Source organism: Entelurus aequoreus, linkage group LG21 (genome assembly GCF_033978785.1).
Source record: "Entelurus aequoreus isolate RoL-2023_Sb linkage group LG21, RoL_Eaeq_v1.1, whole genome shotgun sequence".
Lineage (NCBI taxonomy): Eukaryota > Metazoa > Chordata > Actinopteri > Syngnathiformes > Syngnathidae > Entelurus > Entelurus aequoreus.
In genome coordinates this window covers 28,291,025-28,309,969 of record NC_084751.1, presented here as the reverse complement: position 1 = coordinate 28,309,969, position 18,945 = coordinate 28,291,025, and the positions used below count along the sequence as shown (strand labels likewise).

At 41.1% G+C, this 18,945-nt stretch overlaps 1 protein-coding gene across 3 annotated transcripts in view; it reads right to left on the bottom strand.

The window, feature by feature from the left end:
• Positions 1–18,945, bottom strand: part of mbd2 (methyl-CpG binding domain protein 2) — a 90,271-nt gene that overhangs the window by 68,968 nt on the left and 2,358 nt on the right. For all 3 annotated transcript variants that reach the window (XR_009823657.1, XM_062031362.1, XM_062031363.1), the window contains exon 2: positions 8,594–8,753. Coding sequence is in view for 2 of the 3 variants with exons in the window: in XM_062031362.1 (XP_061887346.1) it covers positions 8,594–8,753 (160 nt within the window). In the remaining variant the exon portion in view is untranslated. The remainder of the gene's footprint in view (positions 1–8,593; positions 8,754–18,945) is intronic.

Sequence of the window (18,945 nt, the reverse complement as noted above, 5' to 3'; positions counted from 1 at the left end):
TCATGTCTGTGTTCATGTTTTTGTTTGGCCATGTGCTGTTTTGTTTTTTGGACACTTCCTTAGTTCCTGGGTTCACTTCCTGGTTTTGTTTTGTTTCCATGGTTGCTCATTGGTTTCACCTGTTCCACGTTTGGACTCACACACACCTGTCTCACGTTTTCACATTGTCATGTCACGCACCTGTTCACAGTTAGTCACGCACCTGTTTTCACTTATCATGTCACTATATAGGCTTTTCTGTTTCTGTTGTTCGTCCTGGCGACATCACACATTCATGCCATGTTCACAGTTTCTTGTCACGTAAGTTTTTGTTTAATGTTCATAGTTCTCCGCCATTGTGCGCGCCTTTTGTTTTGTCATAGCCAAGTTTGTTACCTCCTCTGTGAGCGCCTTTTGTTTGTACCTTTTGTTTGAGTTTATAGTAATAATTAAACTATGTCTTTACCTGCACGCCACGTCCGTTCCAATTCTTTTGCACCACGGGAGAGCAAACCACGCCAAAGACCGAGTTATGACAGATGTCGCCAGCATAAGAGCTCTCCCGCAAGATTGGACAAAGGAACGTGGGAGGTCCTGCGCGCCATGGAAGCCGAGACACTCCGCCATTCCCCCATGGAGCGCAGGGATCTCATGTGGGGTCCGACCGGCAAACTGGTGCCGATCAGCTCCCTTTGGCCCGGGGACGTTGGCACGTCATCCCTGTCCCGGAAGCGGCGCTCCAGACCGAGGACGTCAGGGAAGGTGAGCGGACAGCACGCTGCGCTCCTGCAGGCTCCTCCCCCTCCGGGCGGCAATGGAAATCAGCCAGCCTGGCAGCTCAAGGAGCACTCCACAGACCTGGAGATTGTTTTCCCAAATTCTTTACCGGTTCAATCCAAGCCACCCAAATTCCATGCCCCGCCCCCCAGGACTCATGCCACGCCCAAGTCAGAAATTTTTTTTTCACCCACAAAAGCCCAGGTGGGGGGGAAAGAAAGACATTTTAGACAATTTAGAGGGGAGGATTCTGCCCTCCTCCTGAACCCCCTCCGCCCACCCCAAAAGACGGTTCCAGACCGCGGGGAGCGCGTCTGGTATCCGCTCCTTGAGGGGGGGGCTAGGGCTGGGAATTGTTCAGGTGGGGTGGCTCAGCATCGTCACGCCAAGCCACAGCCTCCAGCACGACCACAACCACCTGTCTTTCGACCTGCCAAGCCACAGCCACCAGCACGACCCCCACCACCAGTCTTTCGTCACGCCAAGGCACAGCCTCCAGCACAACCCCCACCACCTGTCTTTCGACCTGCCAAGCCACAGCCACCAGCACGGCCGCCACCACCAGTTTTTCGACCATGCCAAGATCCACCTGCTCCACGCCCAGCTCCACGCCAAGCGCCACCAGTACCTGCTCCACGCCAAGCGCCACCAGTACCTGCTCCACGCCAAGCGCCACCAGTACCTGCTCCACGCCAAGCGCCACCAGTACCTGCTCCACGCCAAGCGCCACCAATACCTGCTCCACGCCAAGCGCCACCAGTACCTGCTCCACGCCAAGCGCCACCAGTACCTGCTCCACGCCAAGCGCCACCAGTACCTGCTCCACGCCAAGCGCCACCAGTACCTGCTCCACGCCAAGCGCCACCAGCACCTGCTCCACGCATAGCGCCACCAGTACCTGCTCCACGCCAAGCGCCACCAGTACCTGCTCCACGCCAAGTGCCGCCAGTACCTTCTCCACGCCAAGCACCGCCAGTCGCAGCTTCACGACGCCAAGCGCCGCCAGTCGCAGCTTCACGACGCCAAGCGCCGCCAGTCGCAGCTTCACGACGCCAAGCGCCGCCAGTCGCAGCTTCACGACGCCAAGCGCCGCCAGTCGCAGCTTCACGACGCCAAGCGCCGCCAGTCGCAGCTTCACGACGCCAAGCGCCGCCAGTCGCAGCTTCACGACGCCAAGCGCCGCCAGTCGCAGCTTCACGACGCCAAGTGCCGCCAGTCGCAGCTTCACGACGCCAAGTGCCGCCAGTCGCAGCTTCACGACGCCAAGTGCCGCCCGTGGCTGCCCCACGCCGCCAAGTGCCGCCCGTGGCTGCCCCACGCCGCCAAGTGCCGCCCGTGGCTGCCCCACGCCGCCAAGTGCCGCCCGTGGCTTCCCCACGCCAAGACCAAAGCCAAGACCAAGACCCGCCAAGTGACCAAGACCAAGAACCGCCAAGTGACCAAGACCAAGACCCGCCAAGTGACCAAGACCAAGACCCGCCAAGTGACCAAGACCAAGACCCGCCAAGTGACCAAGACCAAGACCCACCAAGACCAACCATGCCAAGACCAAGACCATGACCCACGCTGCCAAGACCAAGACCGCCAAGGCCAAGACCACCCATGCCAAGACAAAGACCCGCCACGCCAAGCTTCGCCGCCTGACGCACCACGCCAAGCTTCGCCGCCTGACGCACCACGCCAAGCTTCGCCGCCTGCCACGACAACGCGCCCACCTCCTTGTCGGCCAAGGATGTGGCCATTCCATGGGCGTCCGCCACGCCAGGTGCGCCGACCTCCTCGTCTGCCACGAATGTGGCCATTCCCAGGTCGCCCACCTCGTCAGGTTCAGCGGCGGTCTACCCGCCGCCGCCACCTGACTCTGCCCCGGTGGATTCGGGGACACCTGGTCTGGCGACCCACCGCCATGTCCCCCTCCCCCCCTCCCATGACTCTTGATCCTGTTTTTTGTTTTTGGCCATCTGGGATCTGTCCGTAAGGGGGGGGTTCTGTCATGTCTGTGTTCATGTTTTTGTTTGGCCATGTGCTGTTTTGTTTTTTGGACACTTCCTTAGTTCCTGGGTTCACTTCCTGGTTTTGTTTTGTTTCCATGGTTGCTCATTGGTTTCACCTGTTCCACGTTTGGACTCACACACACCTGTCTCACGTTTTTACATTGTCATGTCACGCACCTGTTCACAGTTAGTCACGCACCTGTTTTCACTTATCATGTCACTATATAGGCTTTTCTGTTTCTGTTGTTCGTCCTGGCGACATCACACATTCATGCCATGTTCACAGTTTCTTGTCACGTAAGTTTTTGTTTAATGTTCATAGTTCTCCGCCATTGTGCGCGCCTTTTGTTTTGTCATAGCCAAGTTTGTTACTTCCTCTGTGAGCGCCTTTTGTTTGTACCTTTTGTTTGAGTTTATAGTAATAATTAAACTATGTCTTTACCTGCACGCCACGTCCGTTCCAATTCTTTTGCACCACGGGAGAGCAAACCACGCCAAAGACCGAGTTATGACATCTACCTTTTCAGTTCAACCTCACGTGTGTGACTGTACACTTATTGTTTTCATTTTGACAGAATGTCTTAACACATTTGGCCTAAAATCACTCTAAAATCATAGTATGGGCTTTGGACGTCCGCAAGTTCAAGACTCCTAAAAGTTAACTGGGCAGTGGCGCTAACATAAAAGTCATGTTAATAGTTTAGAGGCTGAGCTTACAGGCTGTTCCCATTTTACCACGTTGTGCGTTATCATGTTCAGCGATTACAAACGCACTCCCACAAATGATTGATACTGTACAAAAAGAAAAAGGGAACTACCGGTAGTTATTTGCGTGCGATGGAAGAATATGTCGGTCATGTTATATGCAGTCGTGATATCCCACAATGAGGAAGTGTGTCTGATGGCAGTGTGTCAAATTAAGTGAAAGTATATTGAAATTAGACATGGTCAAATTTTGAAAAAGTGTAAACATCAATTAGGGGTGTAATGATAAACTGTATTAATGATAAACCAAGGTAAAACTTCCGATGGTTAGTGTTACCGTTTTCGGTTAAACTTATTGTAAAATCGTGATTGGTAACCACACTTTGATAAACTCACAAACAGGCAAGGGCCAGCTTGCTAACTGACTTAAATGCTAACATGATTTCAAGACACACCAATGTCTTTCCCCGTTACAAACTGATAACAAATCTAAACAACGTCTACAGTATAAACACACTTCAAAACCAGGGGTGTCAAACTCATTTTAGCTCAGGGGCCACACGGAGGAAATTATGTTCCCAAATTGGCAGGACTGGTAAAATCATGGCAAAATAATTTCAAAATAAAAACAACTTCAGATTGTCTTCTTTGTTTAAAAAAAAAAAATACAAGCACATTCTAAAAAAAATTACAAATCATAATGTGTTTTTTACACTTACATGTTGCAGTTAATAGTATTGTATCTACCTTTGTTATTTATACTTTCTGAATAAATTATGTGATCATGTTCATCATAAATAATAATAGTTGGCATTGAGTTTTGAAATGCTCCCATTGGTGTTAATTTTTAATCTATCAGAAGATAAAATTAATAATATCAAAATCAAATTACCGGATCTTATTAAAGTAATTTATTCATTTTCCTCAAATGATATACTAATATCATGTGGTTTATTCTGTATATATGTAGCATCATCTACAACAGGGGTGTCAAACTCAAATACAGAGTGGGCCAAAATGTAAAACTGAACAAAGCCGCGGGCCAAGGTTGAACAAATTAACCTTTTTATAGGGACCCAAACAAGTTTTGCATTGAATATTGAACAAGCAAGGCTTATATAACTTTATAGTGACATGCAAAATCGAGTTTCAAATAATAATAATAATAATTAAAAAATGTCAATGGCATATCAAATACAATTTAAATAAAAATTGAATGCCTCTTTTCTATTTGCAACCTATCAACATTAACTTTTTCCACAGGCTAATAAATTTGAAAATAAAATAACAATGAATAAACCAACCATTCAGGACTTTAAACTGCTCAGTTTGCAACACACTGATCTAATCTTATGTGCCCAAGCCAGATACCTGGCATCTTTTCTTGGATGCTAGTTCATTAATGTCGGGGCTCAGGCTTTGAGCTGAAGCAACCTTCATTATCCAACAAAGGTGGTCATCAGTCATTATATCTCGTAGTGCGCCCGGACCACAGGCTTGGGGGCGTGCCTTGAAGGCACTGCATTTAAGGTCCTCTACGAGCTGTCGTCACGTCCGCTTTTCATCCATTCTAACAACGTACCGGCCCAGTCACAAGATATGTGTGGCTTCTGTATAAACATACACGGGAATGCCATGCATACTTGATCAACAGCGATACAGGTTACACTGAGGGTGCCCGTATAAATAACTTTAACACTGTTAGAAATATACGCCACACTGTGAATCCACACCAAACAAGAATGACAAACACATTTTGGGAGAACATCCGCACTGTAACACAACATAAACACAACAGAACAAATACCCAGAACCCTTTGCAGCACTAACTCTTCCAGGACGCTACAATATACACCCCCGCTACCACCAACCCCCCCCCCACCTTGTAACGTTCCGGAAGAGTTAGTGCTGCAAAGGGTTCTGGGTATTTGTTCTGTTGTGTTTATGTTGTGTTACGGTGTGGATGTTCTCCCGAAATGTGTTTGTCATTCTTGTTTGGTGTGGGTTCACAGTGTGGCATATATTTCTAACAAAACTTAAAGTTGTTTATACGGGCACCTTCAGTGTAACTTGTATCGCTGTTGATCAAGTATGCGTTGCATTCACTTGTGTGTGCGTGCAGAAGCCGCACATATTATGTGACTGGGCCAGCACACGTTGGACTAAATGAAAAGCGAATGTGACGATTTTCGGGAGGGGCACTGAAATCTGGGACTCTCCCGGGAGGGTTGGCAAGTATGAGAATTAGCGGTGAATGCGGTGTCACCGCGGCACCGCCGCTGAATATAATTGGCGGGCCAGCTCTAGTGTTAATTTGATATCGCCTCAAGGGCCAAGTGAAATTACACGGCGGGCCAAATTTGGGCGCCAGAGTTTGACACCCATGATGTACAACAAAACTTGTGAATTTGGGCTTATTTTATGAATCACACATGAAGTTAGAAGGGGATACATATTATTTCAGCATAATTATGAGCCCCCAGAAAATGTGTCCCCAGTTATAAATACAAGACGAAATGTACAGATTATCATTTCTTTGGGTAGAAATTTCACAGGTTATATTACCAACAACCAGTGATGGGCAGTAACAAGCTACATGTAGCTAAACTACGTACCTTAACTACATTTCCCAGTAGCTTGGCGGTAGCTTAGCTACTTTTTTAACAAGTAGCTTTTCCTGTAGCTAAGCAACTTTTAGAGCCATGTAGCAAGGTAGCTTACATCAAAGCTACAAGCTACAAAGGGAGAAAATGGACTACGAATCCAGGCCGAAAAAATACAGAGAAAACCCAATGGCCTGGATTAAAGAGAACATCCATGATGATTAGTTGGTGTTTGTATGATGAGTCACAATTGGCTAAGGCTAGGGCAAAACATTATGGACTGGCCAATCAGAGGCAAGATAAGGTGGGTCATCGAAACTGGTAAGCAAAATCCTAACAGTCACACACTCATGTCACATGTCGACGAGGGAGTCGGAGAAAGAGGGACGCTCCAAACTGACGACTCAAAAGAGGGGAAAAAAAACATACTTGAAAACGGCAAAGGGATTCTCTCCTGCAGATTAGATTTTTTTTTTTAGTAATGAAGATGACGTGCAGGATACTCACAATAATGTGTGTCCTTAGACATATTTAGACACAGGTATGTGTTTAGAGAAAACAATGCCCAAAACCTTAGTTTTTAGTTGTTTACTCTGTAATCTAAAATCATAACTGCTCTCTTCATCGAAGACATGGAACACAAATTTAGGAACACACATTAAGGTGAGTTGAGTTTATGAAAAGTTTTACTGCACATAACCATTGCCAACTGTTCCCAAACAACACACAAGTCATTGTTTTTTTTTGTCAAGATATAGAAATATGCTTTTTTTTTTTACTGTAGGTAGAGCAACTTAATAACATTATAGGGGTGTGCCAAAGGAAAGGCAAACTAAATAAATACATGCGGTTTGGTGCGGGGACCCCTAGAGGTAGTTGTAGGGTGTCCCTTGCTAAATGACAGATAGTTAATAGTAATGGAACCTTATTGAGTCCATTTGTACACTCTCAGTTACATTAACATTGATATTAGATAGTGCCGTTAAATGTAGCTTTGATGTAGCAAGCTACTTTTGCCTAGTAGCTTGAAGTGTAGCTTGCTACAATTCTCAGGGGATAGCTTCCCTTGTAGTTTAGCTACATTTAATCTAGAGTAACTTGTAGCTTAGCTTACTGCATTTTCCAAGTAGCTTCACTGCCAACATCTTTGACAATCAAGGCATGAACGTAACAATCCACATTTTGTATACCATCACTAATAAGCAGCGTAAGTACGTAGTATCTAAACACAGAAGTGTTGACACACAGTACATAGCTCAGCCCCCTCTGAAGTCGTGCGCGCGGATACAAATAAATGCTATTGCGATATGGAGTGGACGCATTTAGAACAGTAGTTTCTGTCATTTAAAATTGACAACTTATTTTTATACTTAGCAAACTCATCTCACGGGCAGGCAGTACGTTTGACACCCCTGATCTAACCTATTCAACTCAACTGTGCACATTGAACCTACAGACCTGTGATAGATCTATATTTGGAGGAATATGACAAGGATGGATGAAGGTGTCTACAGCAGGAAGTCAATTTGTGACATGTCACATAAACTGGAATTGATGCACGCAACACAAGTTTTGCCTTTTTCATTTAAAAAAGCCCTTCACAAATTAAAGACGGAAGAAGATAAGCATATTTAATAACTTTCAATACAGATAATGTGACTCTTAAGAAGCCAAGTACTTTTTGAGCGCATAATAATACCGTGATTATAAAGATAACTGTGAACATTTTGGTCACAAACACGGTGAAATGACATTTTCCTACTGTTACATCCCAAGAACAAACCTGTCATCTCTGCTTTGTTGTTAACTTGTCACTCCAAATGTATTGCTGATAAGTTTTAACAAGTCTTACTTCAAAACTATGTTATCTACACTATCATAAGTCATCAAAGGTAATTAGGTAAGTATAGGCCTGGGCGATGAATGGATTTTATCAATAAATTGAATTTTTTCTTGAAAACATCCATCCATCCATCCATTTTCTACCGATTGTCAATATCGGGGTTGCGGGCGTGCTGGAGCCTATCCCAGCTGCACTTGCGCGGAAGGCAGTGCAACAAAAGTCAGCAGCACACTTATTACAATATGTAAAACTGAAAGATGCCTCCAGTCGAGTGCATGGAGAAAGTGAGAGAGGAGCTATGGTGTCTATATAGACAGTGGAAAAGCCTGCGTTTATCCACTAATTAAAAAATATAGATCCCTCTCAGTGTTGGAGTCTATAATTTATTTGCATACAACAAGCAAAGATGACAATATAATCTGCGACGGAAGAAGGTGTTAGGCAATCAATAATCTGTCCACTCATTTCCGTGACGCCATTAGCAGTAGTCTGTATAAAGTGATTGTTCATGAATAAGTAAGATTTTAAAAATCTAATCTCAACAAACCAACAATATAATGTCAAGTCCTACTGACAGCCACGCCAAGATAAGTAAAAGTCACCTGACCTGCCAACCTGCAGACAGTAGTGTTAATCTGATAATCTGATGACACAGCGCAAGAAGAGCACAGAAAGAGCTCAGCGGCCTTTACCTTGGCCAAGCTGAGCAGGTCATGTCGCAGTCTCTGTTTGTTCTTCTGCAGTTTGCCGGGCATCATCTTCCCTGTCCGGAAATCGAAACATGCCAAATCCACTGAGTTTCCAAGGTAACGGGCCAATTGAGGTTTACTCCTGAACTTTTTCCCTGTGGGACTAAATGCAGAAAGACCGAAAGAGTCAGAAATTAAATTGCAGGAATAAACTATATTTGGTTACACAAAACATTGACACACTGGCTACTATACATATAAGTAGGGGTGTGCCGGTACATTTTTTTCTCTTCTGATACTCAAAAAATTCCAATCACACCCGAATCGCGATTCTTATTTATTGCAATTCTAAATCAATTCATAATTGTTTTTAATTTGTATCTGTAAGAATTATTCAACTATAATTATTTATACTTGTCTATATTGACAAGTGTGGTGTTTTAGACAGCAAAATGTTTTAATTAAGGACACTTATCGGGGACGGCGTGGCGCGGTTGGTAGAGTGGTCGTACCAGCAACCTGAGGGTTCCTGGTTCGATCCCCACCTTCTACCAACCTCGTCACGTCCGCTGTGTCCTTGAGCAAGACACTTCATGGATAGGGCCTTGCATGGCAGCTCCCGCCATCAGTGTGTGAATGTGTGAGTGAATGGGTGAATGTGGAAATAGTATCAAAGCGCTTTGAGTACCTTGAAGGTAGAAAAGCGCTATACCAGTATAACCCATTTACCATTTATTATGTATGTCTAGCTTGTGTGCTATTGTGTGCTTAGCTGTTGTGTAGCTGGGCTGCTAGCTCCTAGTAGCCCATAGCAGGGCAGGGTTTCAGCTACAGTACATGTACTTGATCTTGCAGCCCGCCACAGCAAATTAAAAGCTGCCACATCTTAAAAATTAGAGTATTTTACGTGAAAACAAATTTAAGTAATGATGATAATAATGTAATGATAATAATGAATGGATATATATTAGGATATATATAGTGTAAAATATATATATATATATATATATATATATATATATATATATATATATATATATATATATATATATATATATATATATATATATATATATTTATTTATTTATTTATTTATTTATTTATTTTTTTTTATGGCTGTTAAGTAGTGGAAACATGGACATTAACGTGGATCCACATCAGCTTTATATTTCAAGTCACTTGCGTATACAACTCAGGCAATGTACGGAACAGGTACACCAGTGCGCCATTCCCTTTAACAATCGCTGTTTCTTAAAAATCAAAGGACATACACTATATATCCATCCATCCATTTTCAACCGCTTGTCCCTTCTTTGGGGTTGCGGGGGGTGCTGGAGCCTATCTCAGCTGCATTCAGGCGGAAGGCGGGGTACACCCTGGACAAGTCGCCACCTCATCACAGTGCCAACACAGATAGACAGACAACATTCACACTCGCATTCACACACTAGGGCCAATTTAGTGTTGCAAATCAACCTATCCCCAGGTGCATGTCTTTGGAGGTGGGAGGAAGCTGGAGTACTCGGAGGGAACCCATGCAGTCACGGGGAGAACATGCAAACTCCACACAGAAAGATCCCTAGCCCGGGATTGAACTCAGAACTACTCAGGGCCTTCGTATTGTGAGGCACATGCACTAACCCCTGTTCCACCGTGCTGCCTACACTATAGATACTGTATATATATATATATATATATATATATATATATATATATATATATATATATATATATATATATATATATATATATATATATATATATATATATATATATATATACATGTATGTATGTATGTATGTATGTATGTATATATATATATATATATATATATATATATATATATATATATATATATATATATATATACAGATAGATAGATAGATAGATAGATAGATAGATAGATAGATAGATAGATAGATAGATAGATAGATAGATAGATAGATAGATAGATAGATAGACAGACAGACAGACAGATAAATATATAGATATATATATACTAGGGGTGTAACAGTACGTGTATTTGTATTGAACCGTTTCGGTACGGGGTTTCGGTTCGGTTCGGAGGTGTACCGAACGAGTTTCCACACGGACATATTAAGTAGCGTACCGCACGTTGTGTAAACAATGCGCACCAAGGCACAACACACGCCATGCTAGCAACGACCGGGCTACTACAACATGTAAAAGCCAGAGCTGGAAGACCCTCCTGCCTCGTTAAGATCTCCCGTTTGGGAAGACTTTGGTGCGATACAACAATTGAGGACGGAGGTTTGCCGACATTGTTCAGCAGCAGCAGGTATGCTTCTGACAACAAGTCAAACATGCTAACCCATCACCACCGCATTCAAGCAGCCTCTCCTCGGCGAGTCAGGCAGGGCTAAAGCAATGACAAATGTTTTTATAGCAACAGATTTAAGACCATATTGCATTAAAAACTAGATTTTGACCCACTTCTATGGTGGAAGAACAATGAGCCCAAATATCCTCTTACTGCCAAGTTAGCATGGCTTGGGGGGGGGGGGGGAAGAAAAGTTAATATGAGGCTGAGTTGACTTGAAACTGTTTAATGTTGCATTCTTTATATGTAGAAGAAAAGTTTAGTCATTTTATTTAATCTGAGCAACAACTTGAGGCAGTTTAATGTTGATTAACGTGGACCCCGACTTAAACAAGTTGAAAAACGTATTGGGGTGTTACCATTTAGTGGTCAATTGTACGGAATATGTACTGTACTGTGCAATCTACTAATACAAGTCTCAATCAATCAATCAAAAAAAGCACTTTATATGTAGAAAGGTTTTGTTTAGAAACCATTATGAGCCTTATAGTTTTTATGTCATATATGATGACCACATTAACCCTGGCAATGGGCCCTGTGTGTATATGTATGTTATGCCATTGTTTACAAATTTGGTAAATAAATAACCAAAAAATTTATATTTTGTTGTTTTCTTACTGTACCGAAAATGAACCGAACCGTGACCTCTAAACCGAGGTACGTACCGAACCGAAATTTTTGTGTACCGTTAAACCCCTAATATATACTGTATATATATAGATAGATAGATATATATGTGTGTGTGTATATATATAGACACACGTATCCTGAAAAAAGAATGATCACCGAAACAGCGCTGCCGAAACCTGACGTTGTGATGACGTAAGCAATACGCACGCGATTGTCTGGAGCAGAGGCAGCATATGTATGCGATGTGGACGTACTTTTAATATGTCCGAGATATATCCGCGGACAGCGATCTACAAAATGTGCAATGTGAAAATATTAAGAGGACAGGGAAGGCTTTCAAGGAGAGAAAGTCCAACTGGAGCAGCGGTGCGAAGCAAGTGTGACATCAGGCTTTCTGCAGCTCTCACTGTTCCTCGCCGACATCAAGCGACCGAAGTAAAACGTCTCTTAACAAGAGCACAGTCTGTAATAACACTAGAAAAAGATGCTAGATTTGTTACTAGTCGTTTTTAATCAAGAAAAGGCCATGAAAAGATTGGAGAAGAAACTTGAAAAATTCTCAACAAAGTACATTGTACAATAAACAGAAACAATTGAAAAAATAAAGCAAAACGATATCAGAAAATATATGTTAAAACTAATTAAAGATAACACAGATTTGTTTTTGAATATATATATAATTTTTTTTTGCCTTTTTAAAGAAAATATATGCATCATCGCATATTATGCAAATTGTATGATGATGTCAGGTTGGCCATGCCCCATCTGCGCCCCCACCACCTGCAGAAACCCTGCAGGGGTTCTTAACCTTTTTGACCTTGGGGCCCACTTTTCCACTACAGAGGGGTGCGGGTCTTACCCAAATATTACTGAATACTGAATTAGTTATCTTACTCTTGATTTTAATGGTATAAAATAATTATATTCCACCTACAGATTACCAACCTTGCAAATGTTATGAAACCATGCGTTAATCACAATGATTATTATTTATTTAACGCATTAACAGTACAAACACTATATATAAAAAGTGACTCATAAAAAAACGATGAAAAATAGATTTACATACAATTATGTAGTGCTAAAATAAATAAACTAAATTAATAGTAAATACTAATAAATATGAAGTGTGGATTAAAATACAGCTACATGACTTTAGTCATCATTTTTGCACTTAGGAAGCTTCTCTATGACTTTTGCTCCAGACTTCTGTTTGTTTTTTTGAGATTGTCATTACTGTCACAAGTGGCGAGGGCTCGCGACACAACAACTATGTTTACCTTTTGTAAATGGGTTCACTAAATTACAAGAAAAGACCAACAGTATATTAGGATATATATAGTGTAATATATATATATATATATATATATATATATATATATATATATATATATATATATATATATATATATATATATATATATATATATATATTTTTTTTTTTTTTTTTTTTTTTTTCTTTTTTTTTTTTTTATTTTTTTTTTTTTTTTTTTATGGCTGTTAAGTAGTGGAAACATGGACATTAACGTGGATCCACATCAGCTTTATATTTCAAGTCACTTGCGTATACAACTCAGGCAATGTACGGAACAGGTGCACCAGTGCGCCATTCCCTTTAACAATCGCTGTTTCTTAAAAATCAAAGGACATACACTATATATCCATCCATCCATTTTCAACCGCTTGTCCCTTCTTTGGGGTCGCGGGGGGTGCTGGAGCCTATCTCAGCTGCATTCAGGCGGAAGGCGGGGTACACCCTGGACAAGTCGCCACCTCATCACAGGGCCAACACAGATAGACAGACAACATTCACACTCGCATTCACACACTAGGGCCAATTTAGTGTTGCAAATCAACCTATCCCCAGGTGCATGTCTTTGGAGGTGGGAGGAAGCTGGAGTACTCGGAGGGAACCCATGCAGTCACGGGGAGAACATGCAAACTCCACACAGAAAGATCCCTAGCCCGGGATTGAACTCAGAACTACTCAGGGCCTTCGTATTGTGAGGCACATGCACTAACCCCTGTTCCACCGTGCTGCCTACACTATAGATACTGTGTATATATATATATATATATATATATATATATATATATATATATATATATATATATATATATATATATATATATATATATATACATACAGACAGATAGATAGATAGATAGATAGATAGATAGATAGATAGATAGATAGATAGATAGATAGATAGATAGATAGATAGATAGATAGATAGATAGATAGATAGATAGATAGATAGACAGACAGACAGATAAATATATAGATATATATATACTAGGGGTGTAACAGTACGTGTATTTGTATTGAACCGTTTCGGTACGGGGTTTCGGTTCGGTTCGGAGGTGTAGGAAGCTTCTCTATGACTTTTGCTCCAGACTTCTGTTTGTTTTTTTGAGATTGTCATTACTGTCACAAGTGGCGAGGGCTCGCGACACAACAACTATGTTTACCTTTTGTAAATGGGTTCACTAAATTACAAGAAAAGACCAACAGTATGTGTTTATTGGAGGACATTTAGATGTCAACTGGCTGTCCAGCTTTGCTCAAGTAGTACAAGTGCTTGTATCGGAGATTTTAGATGCGAGCCGATATAATCTGACAAATAAGTATAACGTATGATATTTGTATCAAGTTTAAAGAAGTAATTTGGACTGAAGTGTTTGAGAAATTTCCTTGAAAAACAGACCTCCTTGTTTGTTTCTTTATTTTTGTTTTCTGAATAAAAACTATTTCTTTATAGTTCCTTCAAGTTGATATTCATCAGACCAGAGTTTGATAAAAAAAAAAAAAAAAAAATACAAACATACAGTGGGAAAATAGGTATTTTAATTCCCTGCTGATGTTGTAAATCAACTAGTGATGAATAGAATTTTCAGCGAACAAAAATGTTCTTTTTACATTTTCTTTTATACTTTTGGTACACATTTATCACCGAAACAACGCTGGAAGGAACATATGTTGTGAAAATAACTAAACAAAAGCAACAACTTCTATTGGCTCTTATTCCCTTAGTTTGTAAACAATAACGAAGAGAACAAAAAAAAAATGTTGTGATAGTAAAACATAACAATCTAGTTACTGTACTATCAACCATATCAACTGATCATATGCCTGGTATCGTTATTGTTTATCATTATATGGATCTGATTATTCATACCTACATTCAAAAACTCTAGCTTAGCATCTACTATATCTATCCTTTTTTGTATCCTCCTGTCCTACGGTGTGTAGTCTAGCATGTTAAGCTATTCCTCGTCCTCTAGTCCTCCAGTGATAATAATACTTGTAAGAAACACCGTTTATTTGACACCATGGAGGCGAGAATTATTGATTTAGAAGCTAATCTGTGGCGGGACATGAGCCGCTAGCTCGGTAACGAGGACGCTACATTGCGTTAAGGGCGCCTTTGTTTGCTTGTCACAGTGAAATTTGCAGGACACAACTAAAATGTGCTATCAACGTGCTTTATCACGATATGACGATAGTATTAAAAGTTCTATCGTCGGCCAAATGTGAATACTGCGCAATGATTTTAAAAGACTAAATGAAAGGGAGTCTGTGAGGTTTGTTAATAATGCTTATTACCTTGGACTGATTGATTGACTGATTGATTGATTGATTGTCTGTGTAAAATAAATTAATCTTAACTAAGGTTAAATTTAGTGTACTATTCGTCTGCAACCAGCACAGGCATTGATTATTTAGTCTCAACTGGTTTGTGGTCGGCAGCACGGTGGCACAGGGGTTAGTGCGTGTGCCTCACAATAAGAAGGTCCTTGGTTTCTGTTGGGAGTTTGCACGTTCTCCTCGTGACTGCGTGGGTTCCCTCCGGGCACTCCAGCTTCCTCCCACCTCCAAAAACATGCACCTGGGTATAGTTTGATTGGCAACACTAAATTGGCCCTAGTGTGTGAATTGGAGTGTGAATGTTGTCTGTCTATCTGTGTTGGCCCTGCGATGAGATGGTGACTTGTCCAGGGTGTACCCCGCCTTCCGCCCGAGTGCAGCTGGGATAGGCTCCAGCACCCCCAGCGACCGCGAAAAGGGACAAGTGGCAGAAAATGGATGGATGGATGGTTTGTGGTCTCATGAACAGGACCACAGCCACTAGATGTCCAGCTACATCCATGCAGACCTACTGGCAGCACTATTATTTTACAACACTGGCAATATCTGTTCAGATCAGTCACTCATCGCATTACAAATAATCTTTGAAAAGATCCTAAATTGTGTCAGGAAGTCCTCGTGTGAAGAAAGTGAAGAAAACAACTCAAAGCGATGTGGTTGGTAGAGCTGAGTTTTACCGCTCTTCCAGTAAGTCGAAGTGCTGACTGGTTTCCTGACTGGAACTGATGAGTCATTTCAGAAACCAAAGTGAAAGTAAGCCAAGTCACAGCTCTGAGATTATGATGTACTTCACATTGCGGCTTGAGGAAGTGACGGAATGTGAGGTGAGCTTAGTCTGAGCAGCAGGAGTTGAATATTAATGAATGTCATTGTTGAAAATTACAAATCTGCTGATGTCAACTATAAAATTATAGACAATGTAGAATTGAATGTTACTGACACAATGATCAATGCTAAAGTTGCTTTAGCCTTTCTGTAATATGGAAAATAGTATTTAAGCCCTTGTAATTTTAACCCCTTACTAAAATATGAACAGTCCATTTTATGGTAGCGTTATTTTAACTGAAAGAAACAGAATGTACAAAAATCCAGAAAAAAATAATGGTTGTATACTCATTTGTATTAAATTAAGATTTAATAAGCATTGAGATCCAACAGAGCTGTTATGTATTCATGGAACACACAAATGAGTCATGTCCCTTTAAGAAAGTACTCCTAATCACAACTCATCATGTGTATGAAGTACACCTGTCCCTAAAACACTCCATTCATTCAATCCGCAACACCACTATGGGTAAGACCAAAGCGCTGTCAAAGGAACTCAGAGACAAGATTGGAGATCTGCACAAGACTAGAGGAAAACCAGGTACTAGAGAAACATCTGATCTCTGTGCTTGCCATCAAAAGTTTCTTCACCAATTCTGAAGCCACCTTTTGCTTTGAGATTTTATACAATGGATCCCCTAATATTTGCGATTCAGCAATCACCCACAAATTCACAGATTTTTGGTTAAAAAAAAAAAAAAATTAAATATTTGTGGAAAAAGTTCAGCATTGGTGCTTTTTTCTCTCAAAAAATAGGCAGTTTTAAAAAAAATATTAATCTAATTCACCCTAAATCGATAATAATTGTGAATATGTGATAAAGTATAAAATATACAGCAAAATGATACAGTACAGCATACATGTGTGATGTAACAATGTCAAGTCAGTGAAGGATCTTGGTGCCTTACGTTATAGCACCAGCGTCTACACTCAACTTTCTTGCAATCCTGTAATTGAGCAGAAGTTAATGAATGATCGACGTTGCTGAAATGACAACAAGCAAGTAGTGAAGATTATGGAGACGCAGCTTGGAAAAACATCCTCTCAGACTGCTAGTAGGACCACCCAGCGGCCTGCAGCGCAGTGGAGTCGCGTAGCATTGCTAGCTGCTTTAAAGGGAGTAATTGATTGTGGCGTCCCGCCACGACAAAATAAAAGCCACCACACTTTAAAAATTAATGTTTTTTTACATGAAAACTAAACAAATGTACATTGATTTGATCAAGTCTATTATTTTCTATCACTTGAAAACACAGTATTAAGAGCATTTTACCTCAAAACCGCGAAGTCATGACAAAAAAAAAACACCAAACGAACCTAATAGAGTCTTTGTCTAAAGCAGTGTTTTTCAAATACTGTTCGTGAAATACAGGCTGCTGTGCCGTGGGAGGTTATGTAATGTCACCTAATTGGGTTAAAAATATTTTTTGCAAACCAATAATTATAATCTGCAAATAATGTGCCGTTGTTGAGTGTCTGTATTGTCTAGAGCTCGGCAGAGTAACCGTGTAATACTCTTCTATATCAGTAAGTGGCAGCAGGCTAGCTAATTGCTTCGTAGATGTTGGGAACATGGTTTGTCATGATCACAATATGCAGACGACAGGGGGGATCAGCGTGCCGGTAAAAAGGTATCTAATGCTTAAACCAAAAATAAAGAAAAGGTGAGTGCCGCTAAGAAAAGGTATTGAAGCTTAGGGAAGGCTATGCAAAACGAAACTATATCTGAACTGGCTGCAAAGTAAACAAAAACAGAATGCTGGACGACAGCAAAGACTTACAGCGTGTGGAGCAGAGACAGCGTCCACAAAGTACATCTGTACATGACATAACAATCAACAATGCCCCCACAAAAAAGGATAGCAACAACTTAAATGGTCTTGATTGCTGAAACAAAGCAGGTGCGGGGAATAGCGCTTAAAGGAAGATATGAAATCGCTACAGGAAAAGCCACCAAAATGGGAGCGCAAGACAAGAACTAAGACACTACACACAGGAAAACACCAAAAAAACTCAAAACAGGTCACGGCGTGATGTGACAGGTCGTAACAGTAGACCTACTTTGAGACGAGAGCTATAGTGATGCATGGTTGGTTATGGTTTGAATTCATATCCAACAATTGCAAGAACAACTTTGTATTGTCAATATCGGCTGCTGAGTTTCATTTTTTAATGTTTTCTGCTGGTGGTGGGCCTCCAGATTTTTACAATGAAAAAAATGTGCCTTGGCTCAAAAAAGATTGAAAAACATCGGTCAAAGGACTGTCCATGACAAGATAAGAAATGACATATCCCATCTCGAAATTCATTTGTGTACGGTAGACATCTACAAAGAAGGGCTGGTACTAAAATACTTTATTGTTTTTTCATTGTCTTGTTCTTTTCATATATAAAATATGGGTTTTATAAATAAAAGGAGAAAAAATAAGCGAAATTGGCACTCATACTGAGTGTTTATGTATCATTTTAAGAACATTTACTATAACGTGATTAGGGATGGGTACTTTTATAGGTACCGACCAAATTCCATCTGTACTACCAGGTACCGATTTACATAACATCAAATGGTAATTCAATACTTTTGTGACGTGACGATGTTCCGTTCGGTTGGCAACTTGGCAACAGATCAACATTTGGCGTGGAAACAAGTAGTTAAGCACTCAGGGAGGACTTAGCCTTGAGGTAATGTTAAAACAGTGGAACCTCGATTTACGAACCCCTTTATTTGCTAACTTTTGGATTTACAAACCCTGTTGAAGAACCAATCAAGTTCGTAAAAGAACATTCCACTGTATTTTCAATGCCAACAAAGCAAGAATAAGTACAGTACTTCAAAGTACAGTAATGCTCCACACTTGAAAATGTGCTCACTCAATGTTAAATTACATTGGATATGCCTTAGACATGCTA